The sequence below is a fragment of the Lampetra fluviatilis genome, chromosome 27, assembly GCF_964198595.1.
Source record: "Lampetra fluviatilis chromosome 27, kcLamFluv1.1, whole genome shotgun sequence".
In the NCBI taxonomy this organism is placed as follows: domain Eukaryota; kingdom Metazoa; phylum Chordata; class Hyperoartia; order Petromyzontiformes; family Petromyzontidae; genus Lampetra; species Lampetra fluviatilis.
This window is the reverse complement of record NC_136301.1, coordinates 9,987,448-10,008,654: the sequence shown is the minus strand read 5'-3', so window position 1 is coordinate 10,008,654 and position 21,207 is coordinate 9,987,448. Positions and strand designations below refer to the sequence as shown.

General features: G+C 47.6%; 1 protein-coding gene across 1 annotated transcript in view; it reads right to left on the bottom strand.

The window, feature by feature from the left end:
* LOC144942474 (annexin A5-like) overlaps positions 1-5,791 on the bottom strand; it is a 32,162-nt gene extending 26,371 nt beyond the window's left edge. Inside the window, exons 1-5 of the mRNA XM_078869341.1 lie at positions 5,682-5,791; positions 2,568-2,614; positions 2,044-2,128; positions 1,498-1,592; positions 450-563 (exon numbers count right to left, since the gene is read on the bottom strand). Of these exons, the coding sequence (XP_078725467.1) occupies positions 450-563; positions 1,498-1,592; positions 2,044-2,128; positions 2,568-2,579 (306 nt within the window). The 5' untranslated portion in view covers positions 2,580-2,614; positions 5,682-5,791. The remainder of the gene's footprint in view (positions 1-449; positions 564-1,497; positions 1,593-2,043; positions 2,129-2,567; positions 2,615-5,681) is intronic.
* Positions 5,792-21,207: the final 15,416 nt, after the last annotated feature.

Here is a 21,207-nt window from a genome sequence, read left to right as displayed (position 1 = left end):
GCAAGCAGCAACTAGTAAGTCCAACACGGCACACGAGGGGGTGGGTGGCCAGCACCACGCCCGGCTGGTTTTGTCCACCTAGTGGCGGTGTTTATACACAATGCCAGGTACCCATTTGAGGATAAAATCATCACTGGTGATTGTCGCCGTGAATGGGAATCAAACTCGGGTCACTGGGTTTCAAGCACAGCGCCACTAACCACTACACTACCACTCCCCAAACTCCCCCCCCCCGCTCTCTCCAACCCCCCCCTCCCCAACCTCTCCCCCGCCCCCGCTCTCCCCCCCCCTCTCCCCAACCGCTCTCCCCCTCCCTCTCCGCAACCGCTCTCCCCAACCTCCCCCCGCTACCCCCCCCCCCCACTATCCCCCCCCCCCGCTATCCCCCCCCCCGCTCTCCCCCCTCCTAACATCTCTCCCCGCTCTCCCCCCTCCCCCCGCTCTCTCACCTTGAGAGCGAACTTCATCTCGGCGGCGTCGTATTTGTCGGGCGCCGTGAGCAGCGCCACCAGCACCAGCTCCAGCGTCCCCGACACCTCCGACTTCACATCCGCCACCAAGTCCTGTGGGGGGGGGGGGGGGGGAGTCACGTGGGAGTAGCCACAACTTACCCCGCCCACCACAGACTCACTGCGCTACTGCTGCTGTGTGGGCAGTGGTCGGGGAGGGGGGGTTGGGAGGTGGGGGGGGATCTAAGAAACGTGTCCCCCACCACCCCCCCCACACCCCACCATTATAAACAGCTGCCCAGCAGAGAGATGGAATCGTGGCGAGTCGCTGGTTCTCTGTGTGGTGAGTCTATGGGTCTCTTTGTGGCGAGTCTATGGGTCTCGGTGTGGCGAGTCTATGGGTCTCTGTGTGGTGAGTCTATGAATCTCTGTGTGGCGAGTCTATGGGTTTCGGTGTGGCGAGTCTGTGGGTCTCTGTGTGGCGAGTCTGTGGGTCTCTGTGTGGCGAGTCTGTGGGTCTCTGTGTGGTGAGTCTGTGGGTCTCTGTGTGGTGAGTCTGTGGGTCTCTGTGTGGTGAGTCTGTGGGTCTCTGTGTGGTGAGTCTGTGGGTCTCTGTGTGGTGAGTCTGTGGGTCTCTGTGTGGTGAGTCTGTGGGTCTCTGTGTGGTGAGTCTGGGTCTGTGTGGCGAGTCTGTGGGTCTCTGTGTGATGAGTCTGTGGGTCTCTGTTTGATGAGTCTGTGGGTCTCTGTTTGATGAGTCTGTGGGTCTCTGTGTGGTGAGTCTATGGGTCTCTGTGTGGTGAGTCTATGGGTCTCTGTGTGGTGAGTCTGTGGGTCTCTGTGTGGTGAGTCTGTGGGTCTGTGTGACGAGTCTGTGGGTCTCTGTGTGACGAGTCTGTGGGTCTCTGTGTGGTGAGTCTATGGATCTCAAGCGAGGGGCACTGCTCTCGTGCGGCAGGGTGCGAGTGTGTCAGTGCTGCCCTCTGCTGTTCATATCGACTATGACGCAGCCACTCCGACCTCACAGACACGGCTATCATGAGCCCACCCTGCCGAAAGCGGTCTTGAAGGCCTCGATGATTTTCTGTCTCTGGGCGAAGCTGCGCCGCGTGAGGACATCGACGATGGCCTTCTCATCCGTGCCTGGGGAGACACGGGGGAGACACGGGGGACACACGGGAGAGACACACCACGGGGTCAGGGGGACACGGGGGAGACACGGGGGGTACACGGGGGGGACACGGGGGAAGACACGGAGACACGGGGGGAGACACGGGGGGGAGACACACCACGGGGTCAGGGGGACACAGAGAGACACGGGGAGACGGACGTACATCTGACGTTGACAAACTTCCAACGCTGCATCCATGTCGCCTCCTCTGACCCCCCAAACACCCGGATCCCATCCATTTGACCTCTTCACGCTGGCCCCAAACTCACGACAGACCCCTTGACAACCGATCCACTTTGCCCGACCCACATGAACGCGACCTATTGACCTTAACCCCCTGAGCTCGACCCATGGAGCTGTGACCGCGACCTCGCGACCTTGACCTCGCGACCTTGACCTCGCGACCTGGACCCCGCCGCTCACCGAAGCCCTTCATGGCCTTGCGCAGCGTCTGCGCGTCCGCATCTGCGTTGAATCCCGGGAAGTCCCGGATGGTCCCACGTGACCCCTGGGGGTTGGAGGTCAACACGTGGTGGGCGGGGGGGGGACAGGGGTCATGGGGGTCAGAGAGCTTGGAGGGAGAGAGACGCTTGGGGGGAGGGGCAGGGGTAGATTCTGAGACACCTCGAGACAGACTCGGGGACAAAGGGACTCGGGGAGACACGGGGACTGAGGGACATGAGAACCCAGGGACACAGGGACTTGGAGACTCGGGAGGCATGTGGACATGTGGACATGGGGACACGAGACTCGGGAGACATGTGGACATGAGGATATGGGGACATGTGGACATGTGGACATGGGGATATGGGGACATGTGGACACGAGACTCGGGAGACATGAGGACATGGGGACATGTGGACATGTGGACACGAGACTCGGGAGACATGAGGACATGGGGACATGTGGACATGTGGACACGAGACTCGGGAGACATGTGGACATACCTTAGCCGCCATAGATGCTCGTTTTCAGATGAGTGGACAACAAAATTCTGGAGACACGGGACAGAACCAGGGGGCAACAGGACACGAATGTGAGATGCATTCACTCATTCGCTCGCTCATCATACTGGATGTATATTTGGCTACAATAAATGTCCACGTGATAAGCCAGTTCTCTTTTGAGCTGTCATTTGTGGCGAGGTCGCTTCTGACCAAGAGCAATGCAGCTCGGTGGGCCTTAGCTGGTCAAATAAAAAATAATAGTTCTTGGTTCTTTCGGTAAAGTCACGTAGAAGGGAAATAATGAAAATAAAACATAATAAAATAATTCTCACCACGTTTCGGACACAACGCAAGCAGCCGTCCTCAGGTAAAGAACAGGTCTGTCGGCAGCGTATATTGCTGCTAAGCTTGGTGGTGTTCATTCAGACGCTGTCTTTCCGACAGACCTGTTCTTCACCTGAGGACGGCTGCTTGCGTTGTGGCCGAAACGTCGTGAGAATTGTATTTTATTATGTTGTATTTGTTATTATTTTATTATTTCCCTTCTACGTGACTTTACCGAAAGAACCAAACATATGAATCCCTGCAGTCACGAAAGCTTTAAATCGAAAAATAAAAAATAATTGTTGGCGGATGTTGAACTTATTTCGGGGAGGACAACGAACTAAACGTAAAAAAATAGTTCTAAAAGAAATGAGCTCATCGACCTCGACGACTTCAAAGTTGCAGAGCCTCCGTGGCTTCCTAATGCCGGAGGAGAGTTCCAGACGGCCGCAGAAGTGCAGCTGAAAGCGCGCGACGTAGTGAGCGCCTTTTGATCAATGGTCAGCCAAAAGCCGCCGCTGCTGCGCATTAATCAACCTCCTCCCTACCCTACCGCGTATTTAAGAGGTGGAGCCGGATGGTGCCACTTATAATCCGGCCGATTTATCATCATCATCATCATCTTCCGGAAGACGAAGTTGTATATGCCGAGCATAATCCTCGGGACGACTCCGTAACAGGTACTCATTTGAGGCCGAGTCGATCTAGGGGAGGCCCAGGACCGCCTTCAAATAGTCAACACGTGGGAATCGAACTTGGGGTCGGCGGGTTCCTCGCTCAGCGCGCTAACTGCTGCACCGCTGCTCCCCATACTATGTACATGTACAGTACAAAGACAAAGATCCCCCGTATAGCCTTGCCATACTTTTGGGACAAGTGCTGTGAGCGAGTAGCCCCGGTCAAGGCCGGCACGGCGCACGAGGCGGCGGCGATTGTCCAGCAACCACGCCAGGCCGCCTTTGTCTTCCATGTTTACACATCGCACCACGTGTTCAGAGGCCGAGCGGACCTTGATTAAGGCCCAGGACCGGTTCGGCGATGAATGGAACTCGGGTCGCCGGGTTTCCAAAGGCCAACCCCGACACTACCGCTCCCCAATAACACGCGTGCGCACACACACACACACGCCCACTCATCCCTATTCAAACAACGCCACTCGCCCTCTCACTGCCGTGCGAGACCCGGCGAGACCGGTTGGACCTGTCTCGCACCGCGGTCTGGGTGTTGAACCCAGGGTGGTTTTGGGACGAGCCACGAGTCACTAAATGACCACGAGCAGAGCGGCTCCAATTGTTCAACCGCGGCAACCATCGACAGACACACTCAACCACCCACACACAAATACAAAGGTCCACCAGGTAGCCCACTCACCCACCCGTCCAGCCAACACCACCTCCAGTAAAACTCTCGCGAAGGCCCTCACAGTTACCGGCAGAATTCCCCAGGCTCGCAGCGTTACAGACCCAGGATCTATCTTCAAATGATGCCCTCCCGTGAAAACAAAGACAAACATCCCCCTCCCGTGTCGCCTCCAAAAGGCTCTTGGGGCAAGTGCTGTTTGCGAGTAGCACCTATGAAGGCCGGTACGGCACACGAGGGGGTCGGTGGCCAGCGCCACGCCCGGCCGCCTTTGTCTCCCGAGAAGTGATGTTTACACATCGCACCAGGAACTCATTCGAGGCGGAGTCGACCTAGGGGAGGCCCAGGACCGGTTGAGATAATCGTCACCGGTGGTGGCCGTGAGCGGGAATCGAACTCGAGTTACCGGGTTTGTATCGCAGTTCGCTAATGACTACACTGCCGCTCCCCACAAACTCACTAACAACTCACCACCAATTCACCACCAACTCACCACCAACTCACTCACTCCTCACCACTCACCACTAACTCACTCCCCTCACCTCTCTCCGCTTCTTCCCTCACACTCCTCCACTTCGAAAAGTCCCTCTCTCGCCATCACCACCACCACAATCATCATCATCATCATGACCACCACTATCATTATTAGCATCACCACTATCACCACCACAATCATCATCATCATGACCACCACTATCATTATTAGCACCACTACCACCACCACAATCATTATCATCATCATGACCACCACTATCATTATTAACATCACCACCACTATCACCACCACCACAATCATCATCATCATGACCACCACTATCATTATTAGCACCACCACTATCACCACCACCACCACCACAATCATTATCATCATCATGACCACCACTATCATGATTAGCACCACCACCATCACCACCACTCATCGTGAATCCGCGAACCTCCTCACCGTGACCTTCACCGTGACCCGCGATCGTCCGGATTGTAAAGCCGCACAAACCCAACACCACATGGCCCGAGTCAATAAAGTGTCACAGATCTGGTCTCCCAACGCGCGCACTCGTCCAAACTTTATTACAAAACGCAGCCAAACTTTGGCTTTCACAGTGCAGTCGGGGAAAGTGCATCTCATAATCCAGAGAATCACATTATACTCAGTCTCTGTCTCCCACCGTGTCTCTCCCCGTGTCTCCCACCGTGTCTCCCCCCGTGTCTCCCCGTGTTTCTATCATCTCCCCCCGTGTCTCTCTCCGTGCCTCCCCCCGTGTCTTCCCCCGTGTCTCCCCCCGTGTCTCCTCCATCTCCCCCGTGTCTCTATCATCTCCCCCGTGTCTCCTCCATCTCCCTCGTATCTATATCATCTCCCCTCGTGTCTCTATCATCTCCCCCGTGTCTCCTCCATCTCCCCCCGTGTCTCACCTGGCCCCCGTGTCTCACCTGTACGCCGGCTCTCTCCGTCTCTCTCCCTCCGTGCCGCGCCCTGCCCACGTCACAAACTCCGGAATTTATCTGAATCCGCTCGGAACTCCCCGAATCGATTCCGCCTCACCCGCCGTGCGAGATGAATCGATGCACGAGTCTATTAACAGTGGCGGCGTAGTCGATTCACCTGCTCATAAATCGATTCCCACTGCTGCGTCCGAGCCTATTAAGAGTCGCGCGGAAATCGATTCTAATCGAGTCGATTCGCGCGCTGACGACGCAGCCGTGAATCTCCCATCAACGTCGCCTTCAGTTGGTGACTTGGGGAGGTCTCAGACGTCGCGATGATCAATCGTGGCCAGATCGATTGCGAGCGTTGATCACGCAGAGATCTGTTGACGTACACGGGGGAACCCGGTCACCCTCCCAGAGCTCGGTTGGTCGCACAGAGGTCCATTCACTCTCGATTATATATATTGATCACACAGAGATCACTCACTGTCATAGGGCTATATTGATCACACAGATATCCATTCACTCTCGATTATATATATATTGATCACACAGATATCACTCACTCTCATATGGCTATATTGATCACACAGATAATCATTCACTCTCGTTGATATATATTGATCACACAGAGATCATTCACTGTCATATGGCTATATTGATCACACAGATATCCATTCACTCTCGATTAAATATATTATCACACAGATATCCACTCACTCTCATATGGCTATATTGATCACACAGAGAATCATTCACTCTCGATTATATATATTGATCACACAGAGATCATTCACTGTCATATGGCTATATTGATCACACAGATATCCATTCACTCTCGATTATATATATTGATCACACAGATATCACTCACTCTCATATAGCTCTCTAGTATCGCTATTGATCACACAGAGATACACTCACTCTCATATGGCTATATTGATCACACAAAGATCACTCACTCGTGTAGCTATTTTGATCACACAGATCGACTCACTCTCATACGGCTTTATTGATCATACACAGATCCATTCACTATCGATTATCTCTATTGATCACACAACGATCCATTCACTCTCGATTAGATATATTTATCACACAACGATCCATTAACTCTCGATTAGATATATTGATCGCACACTCTCGATTAGATATATTGACCGCACAGAGATCACTCACTCGCATGTCTGTATTGATCGCACAGAGATCCATTCACGATCAGAAAGCGCTAATGATTTCACAGGTATTCAATCACTATAATATCGCTCTATTGATCACACACACATCCATTAACCAGGGTTTCCCAAACTCCAGGTCTCGCGGTTAGTACACTGCGCGGGGTGGATAGGAGCCGTCCATAAATGACGTCACGCACCTAGTGGGGGGGTCAGACATTTGTGACGATGTGTGACGAGGGGGGGGGTTTTGAAATGTGACGTCACATCAAAATGCGCAACTTTAAATAAATATAGACAACACATTCTACTTCATGAAATAGACTTTTTAATAAATGGTTTCTCCTAAAACATCAGAGTGCAGCGCCACATTAAATACGCACTACAATGACAATAGTTTAAAGCGATTTGAAGCATGTTTTATTTTTTGGGGGGGTCTGACTTTTTGTGACGTCGTGTGACGAAGGGGGGGGGTCAAAAATCTTCCAAAATCGCGTGACGTCATTTATGGACGGCCCTTTATTGCTTTTATCGGCTGTGGGGAGTGCTGAGAGGGTGCGGTTAATAACCTAAACAAACGGGTTCATCACTAAGTGGCGGATACGTCACCACGGTGCTTCTGCCATTCTAAGCGCACTTTGAGAACGCAGTGAAATTTAGATTTAAAGCTTTCGTGACTGCAGGGATTCATCTTCTTGGTTCTTTCGGTAAAGTCACGTAGAAGGGGAATAATACAATAATAAAAATAAAACATCATAAAATACAATTCTCACGACGTTTCGGTCACAACGCAAGCAGCTGTCCTCAGGTGAAGAACAGGTCTGTCGGGAAGACAGCGTTCATTCAGACGCTGTCTTTCCGACATTCATTCAGACGCTGTCTTTCCGACAGACCTGTTCTTCACCTGAGGATGGCTGCTTGCGTTGTGGCCGAAACGTCGTGAGAATTGTAGTTTATGATGTTTTATTTTTATTATTTTATTACTTCCCTTCTACGTGACTTTACCGAAAGAACCAAGAAGATGAATCCCTGCAGTCACGAAAGCTTTAAATCGAAAGGTATTTACCAGTTTAACCCAGCACATCAGCGGTGAGTATTTCGGATCACAGTCTCGTGACGTGCACACCTGCGTTACCGTTTGCACTGGTCTGCAATGTTTTTAGACGTCGTCTGCTTCAGAGATGAAATGTGCTGTCTGTTGTGGATTTTGACGTGCTGCATTCAAATATGACAATTAAAACAATTGATGGGCTACTGTTCCCAAGATATTTCAGTTTTTTACATTTAACTTCTATGCATATTGCGTAAATAGTAGCGTTTTACTCATAAAATGTAGGTCTTTTCACGTGTTTATGGTTGCTTTACATGATAACATGTCACCTGTGCTGTTCATGTAACACTTTACAAATCAGCAAAAGGGTTATATAAATAAAATGTATTATGAAACAAAAGGCAAAAAACTATCATGTATCTATAAGTACATAAATTTCTATTTAAAGCTTTCGTCACTGCAGGGATTCATCTTCTTGGTTCTTTCGGTAAAGAAGGGAAATAATAAAATAATAAAAAAAAACACAATACAATTATTCTCACGACGTTTCGGCCACAACGCAAGCAGCCGTCCTCAGGTGAAGAACAGGTCTGTCGGAAAGACTGAATTATTTTATTATGTTTAATTTTTTTTCTTTTATTATTTCCCTTCTACGTGACTTTACCGAAAGAACCAAGAAGATATAAGTACATAGTTTAGTCCTTATTCAGTGTCTACTCGGCGCTTCTTGGCTTGTCTCTTGTATTCATTAAATTGATCAACTCTTGTCACTGTCCAGCAATAGTCTGCAAGCATTGATGGGTGCCAATTTGCCCTGAGAGCGTTTCTCCATTGTTGCAATGTCCTGGTGAAATCGCTCGCCACGCCCGTCGCTCACTGCTCCGCAGTTCTGTTCAAAAAAATCTCGATGAGAGTGCAAAAAATGTATCTTTGTGACATGTTGCAAGCAAGGCTTTTGTATCATTTAACGGAGGTTTTCCACCAACTCCCTGTAGTTGTCTGCCTTGTTGTTTCCTATAAAATGTGTTGCCACTAATTGGAAGGCTTTCCATGCCGTCTTTTCCTTGCCACGCAATGCACTGTCAAATGCATAATCTCGAAGAAGTTCACGAATCTGAGGACCAACAGAGACACCTTCCTTCATCTTAGCTTCACTTAACCTTGGGAGATTTCCACGGAGGTACTTGAAAGCTGCTTGTGTTTTGTCCATGGCTTTGACAAAATTCTTTATCAGACCTTCATATGGACTGCATGACCAACTGGAATTGATGGCAAAACATTGCCATTATGCAGCGAAACAGTTTTAAGACTCATCTTCGATTAATCAATTAACAGTCTCCACTCATCTGGATCATGAACAATGTTGAGGTCTGCCACCACACCATCGATGTTGTTGCAGGCTACAAGATCTCATTATATTGATAATAATGGCACAAGATCCTTTTGACGGTCACGGAACATGGAAACCCTAACATCACCTGCCAGGAGATTCCACTGCTGCAGCCTGGAACCCATCAGCTCTGCCTTACTCTTGGGTAGTTCCAAATCCCTGACAAGGTCTGTCAGTTCACCTTGTGTTATGAGGTGTGGTTCAGAGGAGGAGGATGGGAGAAAATCTGGGTCATGTGACCTTGATGGCTCAGGACCAGAAGTTTCATCTTTTTCCTCTTCCTCGTCTGACCCAAGTGAGAATGATTCTTGGTGTATCAGGAACCGGTAGTCCTTCTTCGTGGGGTACTGGGCGTATAGCTGATGGAATGTTTCGATAATGCACAGTGCACTTTTTCAACTCACCTTTCCCAACTGGAGGCGCCATGCAGAAGTAACAATTGCTGATATGATCTGTTGGCTCTCTCCAAATCATTAGCACTGCAAAAGGCATAGATTTTATTTTCCTGATGAACCACTGGCAAAGACTCGTTGCACAAGTGTTGCGGCATGTGTGTGGGGCACACATCTTGTCCTGATCTCCAATTTTGCAGCCAAAATAAAGGTGATATGCTTTCTTACCCATGGTGGTTATACTGCGCTTTTGTGATGCATAAGTCACTTCACCACAAACATGGCAGAAGTTATCTGCTTTGTTCACACAAGTACGAGGCATCTCTGCTCACTTTGGCTAAACAGAAATGTGTCCCTTTGCAAAATCCAACACTGACAAATAAGAGAGCACGACACTGTATGATTTCTAGAGCTGATATGGGGCAATTTGTTCAGCAGAGGGATGGAAGCCTAGTTATGATTATGGAATGCGAGCATAAACGGGGTTCGCTGCTGGGCTCTGGCCCAATCATACGGCCCGGGGTATTGGGAGGCGGAGCCCAGTATGGGGGCGTATGGGAGGGCCTTCCGTTCACCTCGGGTCCAATCGGAAGTGAGTTGAATGGGGGTGGAGCCGGCAGGGCGCTATGGGAAGGCCGGATGTGACGGTCCGGAAGGGGAGGAGACAGGATCACGTGGTAAAGGGGATATAGGTGGGAGCCCGGAAGGGCTCCGAGTCAGTTGGGAGAGTCACAAAGCTGGACCACGTTGGGTGGCCGGAGTGGATCCGCGCCAGCAGCCACGACTGGAGGAGCTTCGGCACACCGTTGGCCAGCGGTGTGCGGAGTGGGGGAGTGGAAGGACTGACGAGGGAGCGCGTGCGGGGCGCTCGTGAGGAGACGCTGGTCCGCTGTCAGGACCAGCGGGGTGCGAGCAAGAAGCTAAATAAAGAGCAACGGAGACCAGCAGTGTGTGACGAAGTCCTTTATTACATTTGCATCATACATGACTTTGAGGAATAACATGATGCAATTCATATCATATATGACGCAATACCAGGTTCAGATTGCATCATTCATTGTTTTGCTCAAAAAGCAAGTACTGTCCAAATCCAGTCATAGATCAAGTCAAAGATGTATTTTAGTCACTTCTGGTTTACATTGAGATCGCTTCCCTTTATATCTCACTTATTCTCCGCCATTCCCAAGTCAAGGGTCGTATATACTGACCCAGTAGAATATTGTTCTGCCTAACGGCAGGTGTTTTACTCCACGGCAGGAGTGGGGGTGTGAGTACACAGGAATTTCCTGTTTTGAGATTGAGTTTGGTCACGTGACCAGGAAGTTCCGATTTGACAGCCTTTCAGCCACGAGGCTGGGGGTCCGCCATTACACAGAGTTCAAGATGGCGGCACACATCGCGTCCCAGTGAAGGCAGCTGCAATTGTCCATTGTGGGACTTTAAGAAGCATTGTCTGTAAGTTCGTTCATGTTCTTGTAATACTGGGAATTATGATATAATGTTAGAATTACTGTTATAATGCTGTAAATGCCTTTATAATGCTGTTAAATTATGATAAATACGAGGCCTAGATAACAACGAAGCCTGCAACTTGCCTTCTTGTGAATGTCACTTATAATTGAATAAGTCGAGTCAAACTTGTACCCAAGTAACTATATTGCAATCTTGAGAGCAAGGATGACGAAATATCTCATCCACAATTTAGTGTTATGTGTAATACTGTACATCTGGGGTGCAGTGTGATGATTACACGATGTGCCTTTATTTAACACAGTAGCTTGTTCTATTGTATAGCTGTTCGGTGCTGGTGTGGGTGCCTGGTCCATCCAGGATCTATTGTTGAGAAAGATGTTATCTAGGACAATGTTGTGATGCTGTAGTGTTCATACATTGTGTTGATGTTTCAAGTATTAACAGATGGTGTATTTGTGCTGTGTTTTTCCATCAGTTTTACCTCGTTCAAATAAATAAATTACGTTTGGAGTCGGATGTTCACCCTGGCTTTGAAAGTTTATCGGATGCGAGGTAAACTACTCGGATAGCGTGCAACGCAGCGCATAGCGAGGCCGAGACAAATATCTTGAACACTAGAGCCAATCAACAATTTAAAGCATAATTTTCATTCTCAGTGACCCAGAATTAGTAAAGTCGGACTACATTTATTTCGGAACCATTTTGGCTGTAGACCAGTGTTTTTCACCCACCCATCATGACGATATCATACAGAGACTGGAAACGGCTGGACCACGATGCTTTCCCTCAGAATTCTCGTCTAACATCGACGTGTCTAAAATCCTGCATCGACGGTCAATTAATTTGCAGTTAAATTTGAAAATGACATCACCGCTGTTCTTGATGAACCTCGGGCCCATCTGTCACCGAAGGCGATTGCTGCGAAGCAGACCCCGGGGGAGGCTGCAGCTTCTTTAGAAGAAAGCCGGTTCCCAGAATGTCCGACTCGCTTACAGAGCCGACTGGAGATCTGCCAGCCGACTTATTATTGAGCCTCGCAGACCGTTCGATGCCCTGCGCGCCAACCAGTTGGCTCGCGACCCACGTGTGATCTGCATCGCATCGCGAAGCGTTTGCAGCACTCCAACCACCCATCAACGAGTCAACCCGCTCTGTGCACAGGACTTGCGACGTAGATTTGAATCACAGTTCCTATGATTACTGTTGTTACATTGTTTTTATAGCTCCATTTTGGTGATGCGAAAACATATGGTTAATCTAAAATGTCTCATGGTTGTTATTGTTGACTTGCACCACATTGGGATTTTTGCACACAGCGTTTTAATACGTTTTTGTTGAATATTTGCTGGTTTATTCGAGGATGTTTCTGTTACGCGTCGTCACTTTAAGATGTTCTGTGTTCATATTTTGTTTGTTGCGGTTGCACCCGACTTAAGAGCCCCATGGCTCACAGGGCTATACCTAATAAATGAAACTTGAAATGAAACTTGAAACTTGACGTCCTCCGTCAATAAAATATTGACGATCAAGACGGCAGTTTCTAACTTTAAGGAAACGCATTCTCCCGGTCTGCCATCTGCGTTTTGACCAACATGGAACCGATGCAAAATTAGAGACGCTGGCAGCAGCGTCGTTGGCAGAGGTGCCGATGTTCACCGCACGGCTGCCTAATCAAACATCGCCACTAATGGAACCTCATTTGCCAGTAACAAAATATTATAATTGGTTTTTTTACCCTTTTATCTGGCAACAAAATTGACACCTTTTTTACAAGGAGTCATGTATGCATTGACCACAATACCTGCAGTCGGAATGCAAACAAAAAACATAACTTTGATAATGTATGCACTGTCCTTGTAAAAAAGGTGTCAGTTTTGTTGCCAGATAAAAGGGTAAAAAAAAAACAATTATCAAAACATCGCCACTCGACCACATCCACACCTCGATTCTCAAATAATGCTCGGACGCTGCTTGCGCCGCCGATTGTCCACCTGGCAAAATCTTTTGTTCAGTGAGGGCTGTGTTCCAGACCGATTAGAAATGGCGCAGTGGCCCAGAAAAACTATCTCCCGATCTCAAAGCTGAGTACTATTTTAAAGGTCAGAGAGTGCCTTCATCCGAAGAGGTTACTCCACCTACGTCGCTGCCATGGGCAGATTCCAACCTCCACAAGATCGTGGATGATCGGTGCACCACAGATCTCTCAGCCACATTCGACACCATCCACCGTGAGATGTTCATCGAGTGGCTAAGGTCAAGGGTATCGGTGTGCATTGAGTCATGCCTCCGTGGTCGACCACAGGGCATCAAGATGGGTGACGAACAGTCATTGCCTGTACAGCCGTACAGATTTGGCGGACCACACGGGTCCATCCTTGGGCCCTTCCTAGTTTCAACGCAAGTCTCTCTGGTCGCCGATGTCCTCTCATCGCATGACATCAAGTGCCATCAATATGGCGGTGGTACACAAATTGTTAACCGCAGTGAAGTCAACGTTAGATATGGAGAAGCTGGGTAACGTCGAAGATTGCACTCACACTCTCACCCTCACAACCGACTCAACAAAACAACCACCATTCGCCACTAAGTGGCGGTGACGTCAACACGACGCTTGTGCCAAGCTATGTGCACGTTGAAGGCCACGTGAAGTGTCGAACGCCCGCTGTAAGGAGGTCACGGGGCAGACCCAGATGGCACAGGTCGACTGACTGAGATGAGTGGCCGATCCACCACCTGTGCCCCCTACTGTGCCAACTTGCTGTGTTTTAGCCACCCGGCGCTCCGCTCGTTGTTGTGAGCGTCGCTCCTCCGCCCTCCGTTGTTGTTGGAGGGCGACTGCCTCCAACTGCCCAGTAGCGTCCTTCACGAGCCTACTCCACAGAGGCCGATCTTGACACCACTGGTACCAGTCATCGGCAAGTCCACTCAGCTCCACATCCTCCTGTACCGCATCACTCCATCTCTTGTCTCGCCCGTGCCGCGCCCGTTCAGCCCTCACTATCTGGCCAAACAGAATCTGCGTGGGCATGCGGTGGCTGGGCATGAGGGCGACTCTCCGCCCCCGCACACGCACAAAGGAAAAGATCCCCCATAAGAGGCTTGAGCAGCAGGCGGTTGAGGCAAGTGGGGTGAGCGAGCACCTATGAAGGCCCGGCACGGCCACGCGAGGGCTGGCGTGGCCAGCACCACGCCCTGCCACCTTTGTCTCCCTGGTGGTGGTGGCTAGGAGATGTTAACTACCTCGCCTGGTACGCAGGAGGTCGTGGGTTCGATCCCGACCCTGACGCCTGCTGTATATTTCGAATTTGCGTGTCTCTCTCTCTCATCATCATCACGGTGGCTATGAGATGTTAACTATCTCGCATGGAATACAGGAGGTATTGGGTTCGATCCCGACCCTGACGACGCCTGTTGTATATTTGGAGTCTGTATGTCGCTCTCTCTCTCATCATCATCACGGTGGCTAGGAGATGTTAACTATCTCGCCTGGTACACAGGAGGTCGTGGGTTCGATCCCGAGCCTGACGATGCCTACTGCTGTGTATTTGAAGTTTGCGTGTCTCTATCATCATTATTACGTGGCTAGGAGATGTTAATTACCTCGCCTGGTATACATGAGGTCGTGGGTTCGATCCCGACCCTGACGCATGCTGCTGTGTATTTGGAGTTTGCGTGTCTCTCTCTCTCTCTCATCATCATCACGGTGGCTAGGAGATGTTGACTACCTCGCCTGGTGTACAGGAGGTCGTGGGTTCGACCCTCACCCTGACGCCTGCTGCTGTATATTTGGAGTTTGCAGTGTTCTCGCCGTCGTCGCGTGGATTTCTCTCCGAGTCCTCCGGTTTTTCACTCCACATTTAAAAATGTGAGATTCTAGTTTTTAGCTGCTATGAATGTCCACGTGATGAGCCACTTCGTTGAACTTTCATTTGGTGGCCAGGTCGCTTCTAAGAGCAGCTCAGCTGGCTCTACCACTTGATGCAGCTAATCTGGCTGTGACGGTCCCACCTGATGACGGAGACTTGTGTTGCCTCCGAAACGTCGTGAATTTTATTTTTATTTTTATTTTTGTTTTTTTGTTTTGTTTTATTTTACTTTCATTACTTTTAATGTTTTATCTACGTGACTTTACCGAAAAAACCTGAGAATATGAATCATTGCAGTCACGAAAGCTTCAAATCTAGAATTAATGCCCTCTACGGGGAGGAATTCCACCTATCTGTTAGAGTTTTTAACAGACAACGAGACAAGAAGTCACAGCTTCTCGAGACGCTGGCCTTCCTCAAGAGATGCCGCGATAACAAGGTAATACCCATCGCTTTCACACTCACATCCGCTGCTGTGTCCTCACCGAACTCCAAACAGATCTTATTTAAAGCTAGCCTATCACTAATCTCGGAGAGAATAAGGTTACTCCGATCTGAACTCGATAATTTAGACAAGACTCTCTTACAAACACATCTAATGTTAACACAAAAAATGTCACCTTCTGATTGGAACCACGTTGATAACATGACTTCTGCTTCTGCTGACTCAATGTCAGCCAAATGCAAAGCTAACCTGATTTCTAAATTCAACCTCCTATCTAAAAAGAAACCAGAGCCACACATCGCAAAGCTGGATGTTAACAAGACCGTGATTAATCAGAGTAACATTCCAATCTCTGACAATCTAAAAACGGTACTGGCCAAAGGACTAAATTTCGCCGTCACCCCTAAATATATACCAGTAGAGGATATGATTTCTCAGATTGATGTAGCCCTCAGAGGCATAGGACACATCCATGCTGATGTAGCAAGAGCTGAAATAGCTACTATTCTCAAGAATGCTAAGAAACCCACTAGTAACATCAGCAAAAACGAACGCTCTGAACTCGCGAATTTAAAAAAGAGAGATGATATAGTCATCCTCTCGGCAGACAAGGGCAATGCCACGGTCATCATGGATAAAGATTCATACAACAACAAAATCCTGGACCTTCTTAATGATGGGAGTTACTCCAAAATTAAAAACGATCCCACTAAAAGCCTAACGACAAAAACCAACAGTATCATCATGAGTTCGACTTCCCTAATCGAACCAAGCAAACGTCCCTCTCTAAAACCATCGGCGGCAAGACCTCCCAGACTCTATGGTCTTCCTAAAATCCATAAAGAAGGCACCCCGCTACGACCCATCGTGTCGACGATAAACTCTCCGACGTACAAACTAGCCCGTTTTCTATCAGATACTCTGCTCCCCTTCACAGGCAAGACCTCTTCGGCAGTACTCAACTCAACCCAATTAGTCTCTATGGTTAAGGACATGGTACTATCTCCTGATGACATTCTCGTCAGCTTTGATGTAGTATCTTTGTTTACCAAAGTCCCAGTACCGGACACCCTAACAATAATTGAGGACTTAGTCCAACAGGGATTGAATTCTGATGTACCTGCGCTGGTTAGGCATTGCCTCACCAACACCTATTTTACCTGGAATGGCACCTTCTACAAACAGAATGAGGGTACCCCTATGGGCTCCCCCTTGTCACCAGTTATAGCCAACATTTTCATGGAAAAGTTTGAATCAGACGCCATCCAGACATCCACCCTGCGTCCTTCCCTGTGGAAGAGATATGTGGATGACACTTTCGTCATCTGGCCACATGGCCTCCCAGCATTGAACCACTTCTTGGACCACATCAATTCTAGACACCCATCTATCAGATTCACCATGGAAGTGGAGAAAGACGGTAAACTACCATTCTTGGATATTCTGTTTAAGAGGAGGCTTGACGGATCCTTGGGACATTCTGTCTACAGGAAAGCCACCCACACAGATTCCTACCTGAAACCGGATTCCCACCACCACCCATCTCAAAAGAATTCTCTCATCAAAACGCTATACCACAGAGCCCATGGCATTTCTGACCAACACCACCTGACTGATGAATTAAGACATGTACATCGGGCCCTCAGGATGAACGGATACTCTGACCGTACTATCCGCCAAGCTGTCTCTCCCACCACACAGAAACAACCACATGAAACTCCGACCAAAACTATCACGTTACCATACATAGCAGGCGTGACCAAAAAGATCTCCAAAATTCTAAACAAACATAAGATCCAAGTCCGATTCAGCACAGTGCATAAAATCCGTGATCTGATTCCATCTGTGAAGGATGTCGTTCCTGACTTACAGTATCCTGGAGTCTACAAATTGAGTTGCATTTGTGGTGATTGCTACATTGGAGAAACAAAACGTCATGTTGCTGATCGTGTCCGCGAGCACAAGTCAGATCTGAAACACGGCAGAACTGATTCTTCGGCCGTTGCCGATCATTGCTACAACTCGGCGGGCTCTCATGATATTGTCTTTTCCGAGACCAAGGTTCTCTGCAAGCCTCCTGGCTACCATCAAAGGTTTGTACACGAAGCCATACAAATATACAAACACAGACATAATTTCAACCGTGATGATGGGTACAAACTCAGTAATCACTGGAAAGATGTTATTAACCACGCAAAAAAGACTTAATTACACTTTTTGGACCATCTTATCTGACAGGCACTATTTTAATTTACTTCACCGAGTGTTAACATCCCCAGTTATTTTTAACAGTACTCTCTTCATTTTTTCAGCCTGCATTGGTATAAACATGGGCATTTTCGTTCCTTTGTTCTATCATGTGTATCAGACCTCCCCTCCCCCCTCTCTGCCCATTGTGTTGGCGTGCGCAGCAGCCGCGTCCAAGCCGTCGCCAAATGTTTTGTTGGCTCCCTCCCCCTCCCACCCCCCTCCCTCCCGATACGTTCCATTCATTGGCTACCACATTCTGATGAACTCCCCCCCCTCTCCTCCCCCCCTTCAACTTGCTTATAAGGGATTACATCTTGAATCATTGCTTCACTTGATGCAGCTAATCTGGCTGTGACGGTCCCACCTGATGACGGAGACTTGTGTTGCCTCCGAAACGTCGTGAATTTTGTTTTTATTTTTGTTTTTTTGTTTTGTTTTATTTTACTTTCATTACTTTTAATGTTTTACCTACGTGACTTTACCGAAAAAACCTGAGAATATGGCTCTACCAGTTTAATTCTAGATTAGAAGTTTTCGTGACTGCAAGGATCCATACTCTTTGGTTCTTTCGGTAAAGTCACGTAAGTGAAAAAAGAAATAAAATTTATATTAAAAAAAATATATTTTTTATTAATTGAATGGAAAGATATTTATTTATTTTATTTTATTTCTTGTTTCACTTACGTGACTTTACCGAAAAAAAACAAAGAATATTTACCAGTTTAACCTAGCACATCAGCGGTGGGTATTTCGTATCACAGTCTCGTGACGTGCACACCGGCGTTACCGATGACATTGGTCTGCAATATTTTTAGACGTCATCTGCTTCAGAGATGAAATGTGCTGCCTGTTGTGGATTTTGACGTGCTGAATTCAAATATGACAATTAAAACAACGGATGGGCTACTGTTCCCAAGATATTTACGTTTTTTACAATTTTACTTCTATGCATATTGGGTAAATAATAGAGTTTTACTCATAAAGTGTTGGTCTTTTCACGTGTTTATGGTTGCTTTACATCAGGGGTGTCCAAACTTTTTGAAAAGAGGGCCAAATTTGATAAAGTGAAGATGCCCGGGGGCCAATAGTTCCTTCCGACATTTTTTTTACCACAAAAGTTACGTGAAAACACACACTGTTATAAAAAATATTCATTGTCACAATTACCTTTATTTTTCAAATGACAATGTAACCAAATATAAGTCACTCAGGCAGACGTGAACAACTCTAAAAACACAATTCTGCCTTTCATTCAGTCAGATAACATTGAACAAACTGTATAAATCTTCTTGGTTCTTTCGGTAAAGTCACGTAGAAGGGAAGTAATAAAATAATAAAAATTAAACATAATAAAATAATTCTCACGACGTTTCGGCCACAACGCAAGCAGCCGTCCTCAGGTGAAAACCAGGTCTGTCGAGGCGACAGCGTCGGCTGCTTGCGTTGTGGCCGAAACGTCGTGAGAATAATTTTATTATGTTTTATTTTTATTATTTTATTACTTCCCTTCTACGTGACTTTACCTAAAGAACCAAGAAGATGAATCCCTGCAGTCACGAAAGCTTTAAATCGAAATTTAAATTGTATAGAATACCTTAAATTTCCATGAGTTAAATATCTTTACCTCATGAACATTTTAAACAGGAGTTATAAGTAATGCAAAGTGGTCTGTTATCATTAAACATTTGAATAAGTGAATTTTGTCCTTGCCTTTTACAAGATCTTTCACAAAGCAATAGTTTGTGTCACATCTACAGGTACATAACATCAACAGTTATAACCAAATCTTATTCAAGAGTTTAATAAAACAAGTGCCATAAGTCCAAGTGCATTAGTGTGCTTTAGGCTTTTCACTGTTAATAGTGACAGATGTTACCGTTCAAAACACTCAATTTCAGATTGATCAAGGAACAGATAACTTGCTGATACTAATGAGAAGGGTGATACTGAGATATAGATTTCAGTAAAGAGACCAGGTCTGGCTTGAGGGCAGTGGTTGAGATGCGTAAAATGCCACGCAAGTGGGAGTCACTCATCCTTGACCTCAATCGGTTCTTATTTAAGTTCATGACTGAGAATGTTTGCTCACACAAATATGTGGAGCCGAATAAGCTCAGCATTTTCTTAGCGAATGACCGCATTTCTGGAAACCTGCTTTTGTCCAGCTGCCGGTAAAAGTCAACAAGATAACACTGCTGGTGTTTTCCGCGACACTCATCGTCACACTGCAGCTCAATGAGCTCCAGCTACAGCTGTGGAGGAGCATCATCAGGGTCCACAGAGAAGGGAGAAGAGAAAAGCAACATGTCCTTTTCAATAACTGCAAAGTCCCGAAAGCGTTTGTTAAATTCCACAGAAAGAGATGCGATAGCTGTTGCATAACTCTTCATTTGCGCACCGATGTTGTCCTGTGGGAAACTGTCAATGACCTCTTTCAAAGCTGGGAAGTGCGCACTGCAGGGTTCTGTTTGGGACAAGTGTCTTTAGAAAAGTTGCAGTTTGGTTCCAAAGGCCTTGATGTGAGCATATAGCTGGCTCACCACTGCATCTTTTCCTTGAAGATTAACATTCAGCACATTCAGATGCTTCGTTATGTCAACCAAAAAAGCCAGATTTGCCAGCCATACAGGATCGGACAGTTCTTCCATTGATTGTCCCTTCTCACCCAAAAAATGTCCAATTTCCTCTTTGAGAGAGAAAAATCGCTGCAGTGCGGACCCCCGACTTAGCCACCTCACATCGTTGTGATATATTACGTCACCGTATTCAGCCTGGATGTCACGCAAGAACTGCTGAAACTGTCGGTGGTATAGAGCTTTAGAGCGAATATAATTGATTGCCTTTGCCACTGGTTTCATAACATCGTCAAATTTGAGATGTTTGGCGCAGAGAGCCTGCTGGTGAATGATACAGTGAAGTTTAAAAGCGTTGCCTGCTTCTTCGCTGACTTTATTGCAGATCAGTGTGGACAATCCACTTCGCTCACCAGCCATGGCAGGTGCACCATCGGTAATGATCCCAGAAACTTTACTCCATAGTAGTTTCATATCAACAGCTTCACAAACAGAAACGAAAAAATCTGTTCCTCGGGTTTGCCCATTAAGGCTTTTGAGGTCAAGCAGCTCCTCTGTCACGTTCATGTTGTCATCAACTCCTCTTAAAAAAATAAGTAGTTGTGCAGTGTCAGATGCATCGGTGCTTTCATCGCAGGCTGATGAGAAATAATCAAAAGCCACTCCCCTGTCCCCCAGTTGTCTCTGAATATCTGACGATATGTCCTCAACTTTCCGTGCCACAGTGTTGCGTGCCAGTCAAACATTCATAAATTCTTGCTTCTTCTCGGGGCAAATGTTCTCCACCATTTTCATGACACAGTCTTTGATAAATGCACCTTCAGTAAAAGGTTTGCCATGTTTAGCTATTAACATGGCCACTTCGTAGCTGGTTTTGGTGATGTTTTCCTTTGACTCACAGGCCCGCGTGAAGA